The sequence below is a fragment of the Somniosus microcephalus genome, chromosome 29 (assembly GCF_052327205.1).
Source record: "Somniosus microcephalus isolate GS21.2 chromosome 29, FLI_Smic_1.0, whole genome shotgun sequence".
Taxonomy (NCBI): domain Eukaryota; kingdom Metazoa; phylum Chordata; class Chondrichthyes; order Squaliformes; family Somniosidae; genus Somniosus; species Somniosus microcephalus.
This window is the reverse complement of record NC_141015.1, coordinates 18271021-18287464: the sequence shown is the minus strand read 5'-3', so window position 1 is coordinate 18287464 and position 16444 is coordinate 18271021. Positions and strand designations below refer to the sequence as shown.

General features: G+C 43.4%; 1 protein-coding gene across 5 annotated transcripts in view; it reads right to left on the bottom strand.

Annotated features, from left to right (window-relative positions):
* Positions 1 to 1059: 1059 nt before the first annotated feature.
* Positions 1060 to 16444, bottom strand: part of sec31b (SEC31 homolog B, COPII coat complex component) — a 106968-nt gene continuing 91583 nt past the window's right edge. For 4 of the 5 annotated variants that reach the window (XM_085970302.1, XM_085970304.1, XM_085970305.1 and 1 more), the window contains 4 exons: positions 13702 to 13848; positions 11164 to 11283; positions 6001 to 6072; positions 1060 to 2670 (listed from right to left, as the gene is read on the bottom strand). In XM_085970302.1, the coding sequence (XP_085826428.1) occupies positions 2491 to 2670; positions 6001 to 6072; positions 11164 to 11283; positions 13702 to 13848 (519 nt within the window). In that variant the 3' untranslated portion in view covers positions 1060 to 2490. Of the gene's footprint in view, positions 2671 to 2741; positions 3610 to 6000; positions 6073 to 11163; positions 11284 to 13701; positions 13849 to 16444 lie in introns of those variants that run through there. The other variant, XM_085970307.1, reaches the window with a different exon arrangement.

Sequence of the window (16444 nt, the reverse complement as noted above, 5' to 3'; positions counted from 1 at the left end):
TCTCATTGAAACTTATAAAATTCTAACAGGACTAGATGCAGGAAGGATGTTCCCGATGGCGGGGGAGTCCAGAACCAGGGGTCACAGTCTAAAGATAAGGGGTAAGCCATTTAGGACAGAGATGAGGAGGGATTTCTTCACCCAGTGAGTGGTGAACCTGTGGAATTCTCTACCACAAAAGGCAGTTGAGGCCAATTCATTAAATATATTAGAAACATAGAAGATAGGAGCAGGAGTAGGCCATTCGGCCCTTCGAGCCTGCTCCGCCATTCAATGAGATCATGGCTGATCATCCAAATTCAGTACCCTGTCCCTGCCTTCTCCCCATATCCCTTGATCCCTTTAGCCTTAAGAAATGAGTTAGATATATTTCTTAAGGCTAAAGGGATATGGGGAGAAAGCAGGGACAGGGTACTGAATTTGGATGATCAGCCATGATCTCATTAAATGGCGGAGCAGGTTCGAGGGGCCGAATGAGGGTTGTGAATCTTTGGAATTCTCTACCCCAAAGGGTTGTTGATGCTGAATTGTTGAGTATATTCAAGGCTGAGATCGATAGATTTTTGGACTCTAGGGGAATCAAGGGATATGGGGATCGGGTGGGAAAGTGGAGTTGAAGTCGAAGATCAGCCATGATCTTATTGAATGGCGGAGCAGGCTCGAAGGGTCATATGGCCTATTCCTGCTCCTAATTCTTGTTTTCTTTGACCCCAACTATCCTAATATCTCCTCAGATGGCTCTGTATCAAATTTTGTTTGATAACACTCCTGCGAATGTTTTACTGTTAAAGGCGCTATATAAATGCAAGTTGTTCGTCCTCACTTGTTCAATCTCCATATATTAAATTGTCAAACTGGAACAGGAGTCGAGAGGTTGTTTTGCATCACACATGCTCCTACAAACACACATGTCCTGTCCCAACTCAAAACCTCAGAGGGGACCCATCCAAATCTCCAACTTTCACCTCTTATCTAATGACATAGCCGTAAAAAGAAAACATTGCAGAGAATTATAATTCAATTTCAAAATCCTTCCACATTTCTAAAGTTAAGACAAGGTTTCAATTGAAAAACTTTATTATGGACTTTTTTTTTCATATACACAATATTGAATGAAAAAATATGCTATTGTGGCAATAAGTTCATAAATATCTGTGCAGACAAGGCAGCATTTACGCATTTGAGTGCCTTTGAGACACAATAACTGGGTTCTTTGTGCAATCTAAAAAAGCCGCTTACATTGATATCACAGAAATAACTAGAACATTTCCACAGGGCAAAGAGTGTCCAATTGATGGCTATTTTGTCTATAGGAGAATCCTTTGAGGTCTCGTGGAATAACAATGGGCAACAGAGAGAGAGACCAAATCTTTCACTGGTATGTTGCGAATCAGAAGTGCAAAGAATTAGACCTTGACAAAGTGTCCTGGCATCTGCAAAGGGTTCTATACGCAGTATGCGTTAAAAAAAAAAAGCCTCTGTTCACCATTGTAGCGCCATTTTTAGGGGTCCATAATTGAAGCTGGCAGCCAAATATCTGCAATGCCAGTACCACGGTCATCTCTGTAATCAGACATACCGAAATTGCCATGATGATGGTGAGGCTGAATTCTGTATGAGTACGGTGTGGCATTTGATAAGTTTCAACCTCTCAGCTGACACAAACCCACAATTTAGTATAAACTTTACTGAGAATACAAAAAGTTAATGCTTTTCTTTTAAAATAAAAATGTTTCATAGTAATTCACTTAAGCTTTTCCAGACTACATAAAAAAAATTGTGTCTCCTACAACGTAGTAACTCCTGGCTGAAATGTTTTCTTGTAGCCTCGTAGGCCCATGGGTTGTGCCCTCCAATGAGTGTGAAGCACAGAATCTGAGGTTCATCCCGTTTCCCCTCACCTTCCATCTGGCCAATTCATAAATCGTAGCTGTGGATTTCAGATGGAGCCAATTTATTTGACTGCATGACTTCCATGTCAGTCTCTGCTATCGACGGTATATAACATTTAACCGGCACCGAGTGGCTACTGGCCATACTCTAGCTATTTGTGGGACATCAGTGGCTGCAGGGGGGAAAAAATGGCGTCCCTTAACACAAAGAGCTGCACAGATGTCTTGTGACTGCCCAATTGACCTTTAGTAAACAAGTAGCTTATGCCTATCACAAGGCGACTACAAACCAGAAGCTCTTAGCCTGGACCCCGCCAATGGGTGCTTATTAAAGAACTCTCTGAAGAGAACTGTAACCTTAGAAATGAACCAGATTCAACCCAGTTCAGCTCATTTAAAAGCGAAGAACCCCATGTGGTGCATTTCACAGAAACAAAAGCTGAACTTTCAAAGATAGGCTTCACTAAATATTGCAAACGTTAACACTTTCTTCATATTCAATGAATCAAAACACTGAAGAAAAGGAAAAGCAAACAATTCAAAAATCCCAAGTATCCTTGTCCTCAAATCGACGTGAAACGCTGCAACAGCAGTTTCTTCAGATGTGGAGCTTGTTAGCGATTGTCACCACCACTTTCAGAACTGGCATGAAGGCAGAGATCTCGCTGAAATTGCTGCTGCTCACGACGTGTGTGTGAACAGCCAGTGCTTGCTGGTAATTGCATCCCTCTATGTTCCGCACAATTTCATGCAGTCCGCTCAGAATGTGAGGAGAGAGCTGGGGGACCAGAAAATAGAAATGTTAGCAATGCTTCTAAACAGCATTACAGCACTTGCAGGCTTTCACCCACACACCCACCCAAATGAACACATATATACAGATGAACACCTGCAACCCACACTGCAGCATGTACAGCCCCCAACCATAACTGGACTAAAGAGAAGCATCAAATTAGCTCCGGGTTCCCATCCCAATTCCATTATGGAACTTTTGTTGGAACCATAACTATATAAACAAGTATTAGTTTATCTGAAATGTCAGGTATGATCTCGGAGTAATCCTGCTTTTAATCCTCTAACAATGTGGGCTTTCATTCTGCATTAATGCCTGGTACTTGTGCCCACTCAGATTCTTTACACTAATTTCTCTATTAAAGTGCACTGAACTTGTCACTAAACTTAATTTCAACCTCAATTATTCAAGCTCAGATAAGTTTAAGATGATCACCGTCAGCTCAGCCCTGCTACGTTTAAGGGCAACTCTTAAACAAACACACACTGCAAAGAATGAATGCAAAAACAGTGCAAAAATGTAAAAAAACATTCAAGCTCTCGGTGGCTCAATGAGTTTATCCAGTGAGTTCAGTCGCTGGTCTGTCCTAGGTTAGCCGAACTCAACAAGGGGTGGACAAATGTAAGAAGTCACACAACACCAGGTTATAGTCCAACAGCTTTATTTGAAATCACAAGCTTTCGGAGCGCTGCTCCTTCTTCAGGTGAAGTGGAGAAATGCATAAAGACACAGCTTATATAGTCAGAGAATCATGTCAGATGTTTACAGGTAACCTTTCCAACTGCCATTTATCACACCTCGGCAGAGAGATAATCACAGCAGTCAAAGGTGTGAATGGTGTCCAAACAGGTCAGTCAGGGAAACATTACATCAAAGAACAATGAGGTGGGGTCACAAGGGGTCAAATATTGCAGATGCTGGGGTCTGTATGAAAAACAAAAAAAGACAAAAAACATTTTTTTTTGGCTGGAAATCACAGCAGGTCCGGCCGCATCTGTGTAGAGAGAACAAGCCAATGTCGACTCGAGTCGAGGGGCGATAGTGGGCGTACAACTGCCCTCGGGTTGGAGGTGGGAATTCAGACAGGGTTCCTGCCCCGAGTTGGTATCCAGTGACCCTACCAATGGAAGTGCAAGTTGATTTGGGTGAGGACAGGATTGGGCTTGGCTGTGATGTCCTATAGTTGAATAGTCTCCTGACACTCATGGTCCAGGCTCACACGTGAATAACAGTAGCTCGGGTGATGCACCAGACAATACATATGGAGCCAGAACTACAGCTTTTGGAGAGGAGAGAGAACAGGAGGAAAATGGCAAAAGAAAAATCACAGTACAAAACTAAGTTGATACCACGTGTGACAGGAGATGGGTTGAGTTATTTGCGTTTGGTTATTTTGTGGACAAGATTTCACGTGCATGACTTTGCATCACGTGGTGATGACCAATGTTCCCGCTAAGGTGTGCGCGCGCACACAGCCGCGCAGTAATTGGAAAGGCCCCACGCAGGCCGCTCACCGACTTTTACATTGTAAATACCGCGCATGCGCAGAAATTTAAAGGGACCGCGCATTAAAAGAAACAGATCGCGCAGAACAAAGCGCAGCTTCCAGGGAACATTGGCCATGATGGCCGGCCTTTTTTCCCTACGAGAGGCTAAATGTTAGGCTCAGCAAGGGGAGGGATATTAGTCATAGAGTTATACAGCACGGATAGAGGCCCTTCGGCCCATCGTGTCCGTGCCGGCCATCAAGCCCTGTCTAATCTAATCCCATATTCCAGCATTTGGTCCGTAGCCTTGTATGTTATGGCATTTCACGTGCTCATCCAAATGCTTCTTCAATGTTGTGAGGGTTCCTGCCTCCACAACCCTTTCAGGCAGTGAGTTCCAGACTCCAACCACCCTCTGGGTGAAAAAGTTCTCTCTCAAATCCCCTCTAAACCTCCCACCCTTTACCTTGAATCTATGCCCCCTAGTTATTGACCCTTCTACTAAGGGAAAAAGCTCCTCAGTATCCATCCTATCTATGCCCCTCATAATTTTGTACACCTCAATCATGTCCCCCCCTCAGCCTCCTCTGCTCCAAGGAAAACAAACCCAATCTGCCCAGTCTTTCTTCATAGCTGAAGCGCTCCAGCCCTGGTAACATCCTGGTGAATCTCCTCTGCACCCTCTCCAAAGCGATCACATCCTTCCTGTAGTGTGGCGACCAGAACTGCACACAGTATTCCAGCTGTGGCCTAACCAGTGTTTTATACAGCTCCATCATAACCTCCTTGCTCTTATAGTGATTGGGAATAGAGCACTTTTCAATCTTTGCACTCGGTCAGTGAGAAGTAAATAGATTAGGCAGATTCAGAGTAAGGCTTTCTATACTGTAGCAATATTCCTTAGCCCTAACTGAGTCAGTTTAATATTCAATTTCCCATACCAGCCACCCCTTGTGGCCAGAGTGAGATTGGTCATTTAGTGTTGAATTATAGGCAGTTGTATGCTGTGGACTGAGAATTGCTATGAACTGTGATAAGACTGCCCAAACTAAGTCCCAAATGTGAAAAGACAGTAACCTAGCTCATTGCAAAAAGCAAAATACTGCAGATGCTGGAAATCTGGAATAGAAATGGTTGGAAACACTCAACAGGTCATGCAGCATCTGTGGAGAAAGGAGTTTAACGATTCAGGTCTAATGACTGTCAGAACTGAAGCGTCGCAAGACCTGTAACATTAACCTTTTTCCTTTCTCCATACATGGTGCCTGACCTGCTGAGTGTTTCCGCCCATCTCATTGCAGCCCTTAGTCCTCCTCAGTCCCCTGCATCCAGCTAATCTCACTTCAAAATGATAAATCACATGTACCACATAAGAGCACGCTATGAACAGTATTATGAACTGGGGAATGATAGGATGTTAGAAAACAATTCAAATTGACCTCGAGATACAGCTTCCTAACACTTAATTTTTCCTACATCCCACTGTTCCCCATCTACGACCCAGCCATGACAACATGAATTAATCTCAAAATTATTCCAGAATAACCATTTAAAACAAAAGAATCTATGGCCCAGGAGCAACTACAATAAGGTAAGCATTTGTCTCAAGCGCCTTTCATGTCAATCTACCTTGTACAGACAGATAACCAACTTAAAAGGCAAAGTCTGATAATATTTGTGGGAAATCCTACTTTCACAGCGCAGTTGCTTAAAAAAAATATAAAACCCCCATACAGTGAAATTAAACCATCCATCAGATCATATCCTGGAACTTCTGCCGAAACACGCCACTTTTACCGTTGCCTTTGCTTAAATCGTTCTCACTTACCGTCTGGTCTCGCAGTTTATCATACAGGTAATCTAGTCGCTTTGCAGCGTCATCCAGCTTCCTCTTAGTTTGCTGTGGAATAATTCAGAATTCATCGAATGAATGTGGTTCAGGATGGAGACAGGGGCAGCCAAAGTTCCATTAGCGTCTTGCCTTCATAGAGAAGGAAGCTCTTCAAATCTTGGCCGAGTTAATTCTTAAGATTGTGCACAATGCCTTTGTTTTACTTCTTGCATGCAAATGTATATACATACACAACACACACTTTTCAATACACACTCCTTTCCATAGGTCATTTGCAAAATAGTTAATCAATGTGATGCATCAAACTAGTGCTCCATATGATTTACCGCAGATTGCTATAAAATTGGTTCACTGGTACAATCACACCTTGACGTAAGAAAACTACTAGGCACTTAGTCTAAGCGTTAAACAAAGCTTTAATCAACTGTTTTACAACATGGAGGTCTAGTTGTGTCCTTCACTAGTTCCTGTTAAGAATGTCCTGCGCAAGCTGGGCCCGTGCCCGAGTATTTATACACTCCCTGGACAGTGCCACCCGCAGGCCGCTCAGTATTATTTCATAAGTCTGTCTTTCATGAATGACTGATTCATGTCACACCTTACACGGACACAGAATCACAGAAACCCCACAGTGCAGATAGAGGCCATTTCGGCCCATCGAGCCTGCACCGACACATATCCCACCCGATCCCCGTAGCCCCACGTATTTAATCCCCCTAACACTAAGGGTCAATTTATCATAGCCAATCATCCTAACCCGCACATCTTTGGACTGTGGGAGGAAACCGGAGCACCCGGAGGAAACCCACGCAAACACGGGGAGAATGTGCAAACTCCACACAGACAGTCACCCGAGGCCGGATTCGAACCCGGGTCCCTGGCGCTATGAGGCAACAGTGCTAACCACTATGACACGTATGAGAATATTTGTTACAGCAGTATTTATAAATTAAATTAATTTATTTTTGTCCTCAGGTTTCAATTACTTGGAAAGGCAATATCCAGGAGTGTAATGTTTCCCTCTAAGTAATTAGAGGCTATATAGTGGAGCACAACTAAAGTGAAGAGCTGAAGAGGTTATTGACTATTGGGCTGGTTTCTAGGCAGGCTTTTTAAAAAATATTAATGCTTTTAGATACAGGTGAATACTCTGGCAGTCAACGCTGGCTGTGCGATATTATTAATGCAGCCTTAAAACATTACCACATTTTCTTGTTGTGAAACGAAGAGGGCACGTCAAGGTGCAGAGGGCAGGACACCGCCATGGCTGAAAAGAACAGGAGAGAAGGTGAGGCAAATGAGGAAGTAATTTAGGTGATGGCGGCAGGCTTGCAGTTTAAAAACTTGAAGATCGTGGGAGGAAGGAAAGACCAAGTGATATAAGGAGTTCCATATTTTAGAAGTCCTGCGAAAGAATTACCAAGTGAGAGACTGGGGAATTAATCTTGACTTAAAAAGTTAGAATGTAGGGAACATGAATAGTCTGTATGACAACACACTTGGAGTTTAGAAGAAACAAGAGAGGAAGATTCAGAAAATTATTGGCTATTGCTGTATTCAGTTGGAGGGGGAGGGGTAGAAGAGGCAAGAGAGAGAGAGAGGCAGAGTGTGAAAAACTGAGAAGAGATTGTGATTGATGGATAGAAGTGAGAGGAATTGTCTATCAAAAAAGTTTTTTTTATATCTCGTCCAGAAATGCAAGTGAAAAACATCTTGGGCTTTATAGATTGTAAGAGTTGTACAGGGAAAAGTAATATTTGGCGCAGAAGATTAAACAGAGCTTCTGGAGACAGCTTTTGCAATGGAGGAGATGCGAGACTTCCATTTGAGGTGGAGATAGCGCGGCCAACAAAATGTAATTGGATGAAGAATGCTGGGGGTGGTTTGCCAAAGGTAAGACGTGGCATCTGCTGGTTAGATTTGCAAGATAAAGAAATTGTCTTTGAGCAATTCAAACAACATTTTTATTGCCCCACTGAAAGGCATGAAGGAGATCTAGTCGCTGTGATTCAGCCACTGCACTGCAAGAGGAAAGGAGTTGAACATTAAGGGTTTGCAATCTAAAGGAAGTTAATGAACGCGAAGAGGCATCAGCAAGGGTGTGAATAAGGATGGGCGGTGAGTGGAGAAAGTCAATGATATAAAGAGCGAGCGAGAAAACGGAAATGCTCTGGGATACCCGAGTTAATGGAAAGCGAGTCAGACAATGAACCATCTACAGCAAAGATGGTGCAATTTGAGAAAACTAGACAGCCATGAACACAGCAAAGTCAGATGATGGTAACTTGTTTAGAAGTGCATGGTAAAAGGACCGGTGGAAGGATTTGGAAATGTCCATGGCAACAAGTGATTTATCAACGCATTTCAAAAGCAGGGTTCTAGAAAGTAACTAACATAGCGGTCAAGATCACCAGTTGAATGGCATACTGCAAACCATACTGCACATCATGGGAGTGCTGATGAAACTATAGTCAGTTATGTTTCTGCACGGTACTGTGTTTAGCTGATGATTATATCAAGTCGTACAGCATAGGCTTCTGTTGGAAATGACCAACTTACACTTTTCACGTAACAAAATATCTCAAGGCACTCTAGTGAAGATCAGAGGACAGGAAATGGGAAGAAAATTAGAGAGCTGTCCAAAGGGGCAATGGAAGTGCTTTTTTCCCCAAGGTGAAAGAGAGGTAGCAAAGGACAAGGATTTAAAGAGTGCAGAGGGATGGAGGCTCCAATGGATCGGAGTTGAAAAAACACACAAGAAAGGTAGGTACTGTATGACATTAATCAGGGCCTGAGTGGTCTCCTGGACCAGTTTTGATCGCCTAAAGGGGTTGGAGAGGAATTTTCCAGATGTTTCCCTCCAAATTGACCTGGGTTTTATATATTTTTCCTCCCTGTGGAGTGCATATATTGTGATACACAAGGCATTGCAGTTTCGTGGGACATGCTGGATGGACCAGTGGGTCTTTTCCTGACCATCATTGTCGTACATTAGTGTAAAGAATTTGAACACAGTTTGTGAGGTGGGGACTCTGGTGGGTGATGTTACAAAGTGGAAGATGGTGGTCCTGTCAATGGACCAGAGGGCCAAACAAGGCACAAAATCTGCACACCTTCAGGGTTCAACCTGAACAAGCAGTCAGGACGGGGTCGGATCACCTACTGAGATGCGAAATTTCTGGTGGGATTTGAGTTTTTATTGGTTCAATTATGTTGTTTTGACTCACAAGTCATCCCAAGACATGATAACGCAGGCATATATTTTGGTCCAGATATAAACAGTGAATTAGCAGTACACTCAGTTAAGCCAGAGTCGTAAATCCTGTGGTTAAACACAAGAGAATTGACTGCTGAAAAAAGTGCAGCTGTAAGAGCATGTGTGGTATCAGTGTTACGGCCAGGAATAGCTCCTCCATGTTAATACTGCAATTATAGCAATGACTTAGTCGCCCCATCAAAGGTTTAATAAAATGTCTCTACTACTATGCAAGTAGATAATGCTTCAATATGAGCACAGAGCACTCAGCCTCCAGCTGGCTTCAATTCTACTGACTATTTTGCCAGCTACCAAGATATAAATGTCAACAGGTCAAGAGCGAGGTGTGCACAAATGAAGTCTAGCCATTTTCTACACTGGCCCGCCAGTAAAAGGAACGTGATGGCAAAATAGTTGATCTACTTCATCTGAACACACTAAACCCTAATTGGAATCTGCGTCCGATAAAATGATCCTCCAGATGAAGAAAATCCCCAGTGAAACACTAACGTCGAGTGTGCTTTCTGGAAATAATCCGGATAAAGTACTGGGCTCCAATCGTGAGTCAGATTGTTCAGCACTAAATCCAATTTGAGCAGTGGAGCACCTTACCACCCAGGAGGGGGAAGCTTCAGTACACACTGACCATTTGAGGGCTGCAGCAAGGCCTGCGCACCAACATTTGGAATAAATATTTCTTTATTCAGCGATTACCATATAAAATAAACACATTGCACCACAGACCATTTTAATATCAGCATTTGAAATGAACAATTTGTAGAAAATTCATACTTCTGAAACTATATATGACCTCCTTTGGGGCTCAGAAAAAGCCTTGCGTACAAGATAATTATGCTTGCAGGAATTTGCAGCGAGCATTAGGGTGCTAGACGGGCACGCTTCACTGGGATAAATGATCTGGTCTTGTCCTTGTCTGTTCTTATTTGACCGTGAATTCACAGGTGTGATTTCTCAGTTTCGCTTCGACACTCAAAATGAATCCAATGGTAGAGACATTGAACTCCAACTGCTCTGGAACCTGGTCCCTTGGCACGTGATGTTATAAGATAGTTCTAGTTGCAATTCTCTTCTGCTTGCCACAACCCTCAAGTGCTGCAGAGCAGAGAACATGGTGCCTACTATAGTACTTGCATTAGGGTAGGTCTTCTCAGGAGTCAATAATCCACATTAAAAAAAAAAGGCACAGAGACATGGAAGTATCAGGTGGGCCGGGCACTTTGTAAACACACTGCCCCGAGGCTGAAAAGTACCTGATATAGGAGCATTGCTGCAGCTGCATGGAACATTAGAACTGTCTTCTGTTGTGCCATATCCTTGCCGACCAGCTCCCTGTGAGAATGGTGCGAATTATTTGAGGGAATGTAATAAATTTGAAAGCTTTTATTCTTTGGCGATTAAATAGACAGCAGAAATCTAGGGTGGAAAAAGCTTTCCTGAATTTTTTTTTTGGGGGGGGGGGGGGGGAGGCGAATGTAAAGAGAATACAAGCCTTTGTGTTCTTAATCCTGAGATTTGTTTCCTATGGTACATTGAGGAACCCTGCAATGGTTTTTCAACTCTGGACATCCACAAGGGCTAACGTAACCTGTCAAACTTTGAGCATCTTAACTGGAAGTAAAGCGATAACCTAGTTCCACCATCTTAAACACCCATTGTTCCATAGTAATTTCACTCCAACTTCATGGGTCGAGCAGTTAGCGCTTTCCCCATCATACACACATACCATTATATAACACACACACACACCATTATAACTCACATATATACCATTATATATAACAAACACACGTGCATAAAACAAACACATGTATAGGTAATCTACTTATTTCAAATGGCAGGATTATTGTTAAGCAGGGACATACAGGGTCACCAGCAGCTAAAAGGCATCGTTGTACCAGCCCATCAAAGGTCGTCTTCAACACCATGTGCTCTTCTGGGATTTGCTTTTTCACAATCTTCTCGGTGGGCAGCTGCTGCAGTGGCTGGAAATGACAATGATAAAAAAAATATAGCGAAATACTGTGTAGGTTACCCATCTTTGAACAGACAGAACCAAAGGGAAGGCACAATATAGCATATGCAACAGCACAATGTATCCTACACCAAACTGCAGCCCAGTGCAAAGCCATGTACACCAGTACTCAGCTCAGCAGACATCCACATGGGCCAACGTACACCCAAGTGCGAAATTCACATAGTAAAGTTGCTGGAAAAGTACACAAACTTGCTATTCTGTCTGGAGTAGGTGCAGAAGTTTTATACCCACATTATAAAAGTTAGCTAAAAGATGGCACTAATGGAAGCGTGATATATATGTTAAAAAATCTTACATCTATACACACTTTATGTCTGCAAAATCTTCCCTCCAGTTGTCATGCTGGTGTCAATTTTGTCCCATTTAAAAAATTCCTACACCCATATGGGTGTGGGAGCCTCGTGGTTATGGTGCTTGACCAGCACTTTAGGGGGTTGAGAGTTCAAATCCCACCATTGCCAATTCACTAAATTTGGTAATTTATGGGTTGGCACTAGATAACTGATACATTAATATCAGGGAAGGGAGCTTGCCACCCTGAATTTATCTGCTTTAAAATGGGGACTGAATTAAAACTGCATGCTCTGGTCCAACTATTCCCATGACTGAATTAAAGGAGCCCACGCTAATAGGAGACAAAATGTCATTGTGAGAAAGAGGATCCTTTTCTTTGCCCCTCCTCCCAAAGGCTAGTGATCCCTCCACCTCCCTAGGCCAGTGACCAAATTTGGAGAACCTATTCAATTCTCTCTGCCTCCCTACCTCCCATTGTCTCCTCTTTTCCAGTTTACCAACTCTACTTGGGAGATGAGCCACAGATAACAGACTGCCTGCCACCGCCTCTTGCCCGGTTTCACCAGGGGTGGTGCTGGATCTACAACATGTCCGATCAGGAGGCAATTTACAGAATAAACATCCATGTAATTCATGCAACCATATGCTACCCTTTTTAATCTGTATACATATGACATTGTATGGATAGCAGTGATGCTATTGCATCTGCAAATGGATCTTCCTCTTCCCAGTATCTATGTAATTAAAATGGTTTTGTATCTAGTATGTCCATAGCCGAGGCAAAAAGGAGATATTAGATGGGGTGACTAAAAGCTTGGCCAAAGCGGTGGGTTTTAAGGAAGGTCAAAGGAGGAGAGGGACATGGAGAGGCAGAGGGGTTTAGGGAGGGAATTCCAGAGTGTGGGGCCAAGACGACTCAAGGCACAGCCACCAATGGTGGGGCGAAGGGTGTGGTGGATGCAGAAGAGGCCAAAGTTGCAGGAACGCAGAGATATATGAGGGCTGTAGGATTGGAGGAGATTACAGAGATAGAGGGAGGTGAGGCCATGAAGGGATTTAAACACGGTGAGAATTTTAAATTTGAGGTATTGGGGAACTGGGAGCCAATGTAGCAGAAGAGTGATAGACAAGTGAGGCTTGGAGTTGGATAGGCTATGGGCAGCAAAGCTTTAGATGAGCTGAAGTTTATGGACAAAGTCGCCACAAAAGGCAGGCAATAAATGCTGGCCTTGCCAATGACGCCCACATCCCATGAACGAATAAAGAAAAATGTTGGAGGATTGGCGGCCATCTAGGAGAGCATTGGAAGTGTCGAGTTTGGAGGTGACCAAGGCATAGATGAGGGTTTCAGCAGCAAATAGACTGAGGCAGAAGCTGAGATGGGTGATGTCATGGAGGTGCAAGTAAGCGGTCTTTAAGATGGAGAGGATATGTGGTCGGAAGCTCAGCTCAGAGTCCAATAGGACACAGAGGTTGCAATCTGTCTGATTCAACCGGAGATAATGGCCGGGGAAGGGGATGGAATGGTGGCGAGGGCCAAAGGCGACGACTTTGGTCGTCCGGGTAAAATCAGGAATTGATGGACAAAACCTATGTGTCCTCATGCTCCCCACGATAACCCTCAGTTTGGGAACCTCTGATCTACATTATATAATGTTTATTGTTTCACAGTAGATGGCTGCTGTTGTTATAAAGCAGCGTGTGCTCCAACTTACTGTAAGCAGCGCTAGGGGAGATCTGCTAGTACATTATATATTGCTGCAATGGTTTTTTTTGGCCACGCACGCTTAATTGTTCATTTTTTTTTTCCTTTTGTATTATACAATCCTAATTAAAAAAACATAGCAATGACATTCCAGCTCTAGATTTCTTTTGCAAGCTCTGCAAATGTAGCAGGATATAGTATTTACATTCTTTGCCAGTATAAATTCTTCACAATGAGAGACTGCGACAGGGCATAACACTGCACTCTCTCCTCCAGCGTTACCGATTACATTAAATTATGTCACAAGCACAATCTCGGCAGGAACGAGTCATAAAAGCTCCAAGCTCTGATTGGCAAAGAGCAGACCTGAAAGTTGGCCTCTTTTGGTGCGCCTGGAGGTCCTTGACTGGTTTCCTGAGAAGTGAAGCCCTGGGGCTGGAGCTGCTGGGTATCTGCAGGGAAATTCACAACGGGAGCAGTAATGGGAGCCGGAGGGGTGTAGTTGTCAGGTAGCTGTAAGATTATAAAGAGCACGTTATAAAAATAGCCGCCAACACAAAAGGCCTCCAACTGTATCGAGAGAATAGATCAGAAAGGAACGCAAAAAGGTCAGGATACTGATCATTCTACACAAACATACTGGCCCACTAACTAATGGTACAAAATCAATACAATTTCCGTGGATAGCCTGACACAGAGGGCTATTCCCAGTTAAAACAGACCACAACTCATCCAATGTAAGGGCAATTCTCTCCTTAGTTCTAGAATATAGCATACTAATTGGGCTACGTAACATTCCATTGTCCTAGGCTACACAGTGGATACTGGGTGCATGCTAAATCCCTTTATTCAAAAATGAGCACACACTCCATCTAGTGGTGTGTGTGAAGAGTAGCCCCCTTTCCTGTGATGTATCTTTCACCTTTGTATATTGGTTTATACAAGTACTTACTGAATCACATGGCAGTCACGTAAAAGATCACATCCAATGATCAACAGGGCTGCAGGACAGTTAATGCTCAGAAATGACAACCAAATCACTTCTAAACCTTCTATAGAACAGTGACTGCAAAAACTGGCAATATGGATTGTCGACTAGAGTAAGTACGTTTGATTGAGAACTCAGAACAAACACTGATTGGGAAAAATGTGTTTTATCTGCTATATAATTTAACACTGTTTATAGATCCTAACCACATCTCAAATCTTTTGCAACGGTTTGGGATATCAGCACACGCTTCATTAATGTACAAAACTGAATGCAGACACTGCATGGGAATTTTCCTTTTTTGGTACATTGCAGGTTTAAAGAAAAATTGAATTTTATGCAGAAGAATAGGTGGCAAAATAAGGAACCTTCACAGAGTCATGACATAGATCAGTTATGAAGGGAAATCGTGATTTTCTTTTTTATATTTGAAAATTCAGAAAAAGTCTGTACAGTAATAAGCATTTTAAAGGAATACCCACTCTCCCACTGATCTCCAACAATCGCAGTTTTCCCATCAAAACAATCAGAAAGAAAAAGACTTGCATTTCTACAGCGCCTTTCACGACCACCGGATGTCCCAAAGCGCTTTACAGCCAATGAAGTACTTTTTGCAGTGTAGTCACTGTTGTAATGTGGGAAACGCTGCTGCCAATTTGCACACAGCAAGCTCCCACAAACAGCAATGTGACAATGACCAGAGAATCTGTTTTAGTGATGTTGATTGAGGGATAAATATTGGGGATAACTCCCCTGCTCTTCTTTGAAATAGGATCTTTTATGCCCACCTGAGAGAGCAGACGGGGCCTCGGTTTAATGTCTCATCAGAAAGGCAGCACCTCCGACAGTGCAGCACTCCCTCAGCACTGCACTGGAGTGTCAGCCTAGATTTTTGTGCTCGGGTTTCTGGAGTGGGGCTGGAACCCACGACCTCCTGAGGAGAGGGTGCTACCAACTGAGCCATGGCTGACACAACAGCTGTGAAATATAGTGTTCCAAGCATAATGAAACCCATGAAAGATGTTAAAAGCACATCGACTTGTGTCGTCACCTCAGCATGATGTTACACTGCAGTTATAGTACAGGCTTCTTAAAGACACCTGGAAACAGTTCATACAGATCAGCAATTGGAGAACCGCATTGCTGGACTGCATGGACAGGCTGAAGCACTCAGCCCATCATGGCCAGGACATATGGCCCTTCGAGTCTCTGGAGGGCCAGTGAACGCCAGCTCCTTAGGTGGGTCTCAGTTCCTATGGAGACAGCGGCGCTAGCTAGGGTTGGCATCTTTTGCAGGCCCAAAAAGGAACAGGAGTCTGTTTAAAGCAAGAATGGGATCATGGCTCGAACTCTGAGGTTTGTGTCGCTGATGGAAAAATGATTTGAAAACCCTAACAACCTAAATCATTTATGCCTCCACATCATGAGACATGGAAAAATAAATGGATAAACAGTCTTATTTTAAAAACAGACTTTTGGTTTCTGGCTTGCATCCTGCAAATTTCCTGACAGTTTACTCAAAACAAAAGTTCAGACTGCCCAGTCTAAAGCTGGATGACTGCCAACCCCGCCACCAGCACAGAGAAATGCAGTATAGCAACGACTCCCGGAATTGCATTTACACAATAAGCACGGTCAATAGCAACAAAAAAAGGAATTAAAGATTCAACTGTTCTGCCAATTTCAACAACAACTTGCAGTTATATAGCGCCTAAAACGCAGTAAAACGTCCCAAGTCACTTAACAGGAGCATAATCAAAAAAATTTGACATCGATCCACATAGGAGATATTAGGGCAGGTGACGAAAAGCTTGGTTAAAGAGGTAGGTTTTAAGGTGCATCTTAAAGGAGAGAGAGGCGGAGAGGTTTAGGGAGGGAATTCCAGAGTTTAGGGCTGAGGCAGCTGAAGGCACGGCCGCCAATGGCAGGGCGATTAAAATCGGGGATGCGCAAGATGCCAGAATTGGAGGAGTGCAGGGCTGGAGGAGGTTACAGAGATAGGGAGGGGGGCGAGGCCATGGAGGGATCTGCCAGACTGGGAGCCAATGTAGGTCAGTGGGCACAGGGGTGATGGTGAAGGGAACTTGTCGCGAGTTACGATAAGGGCAGCACAATTTTGGA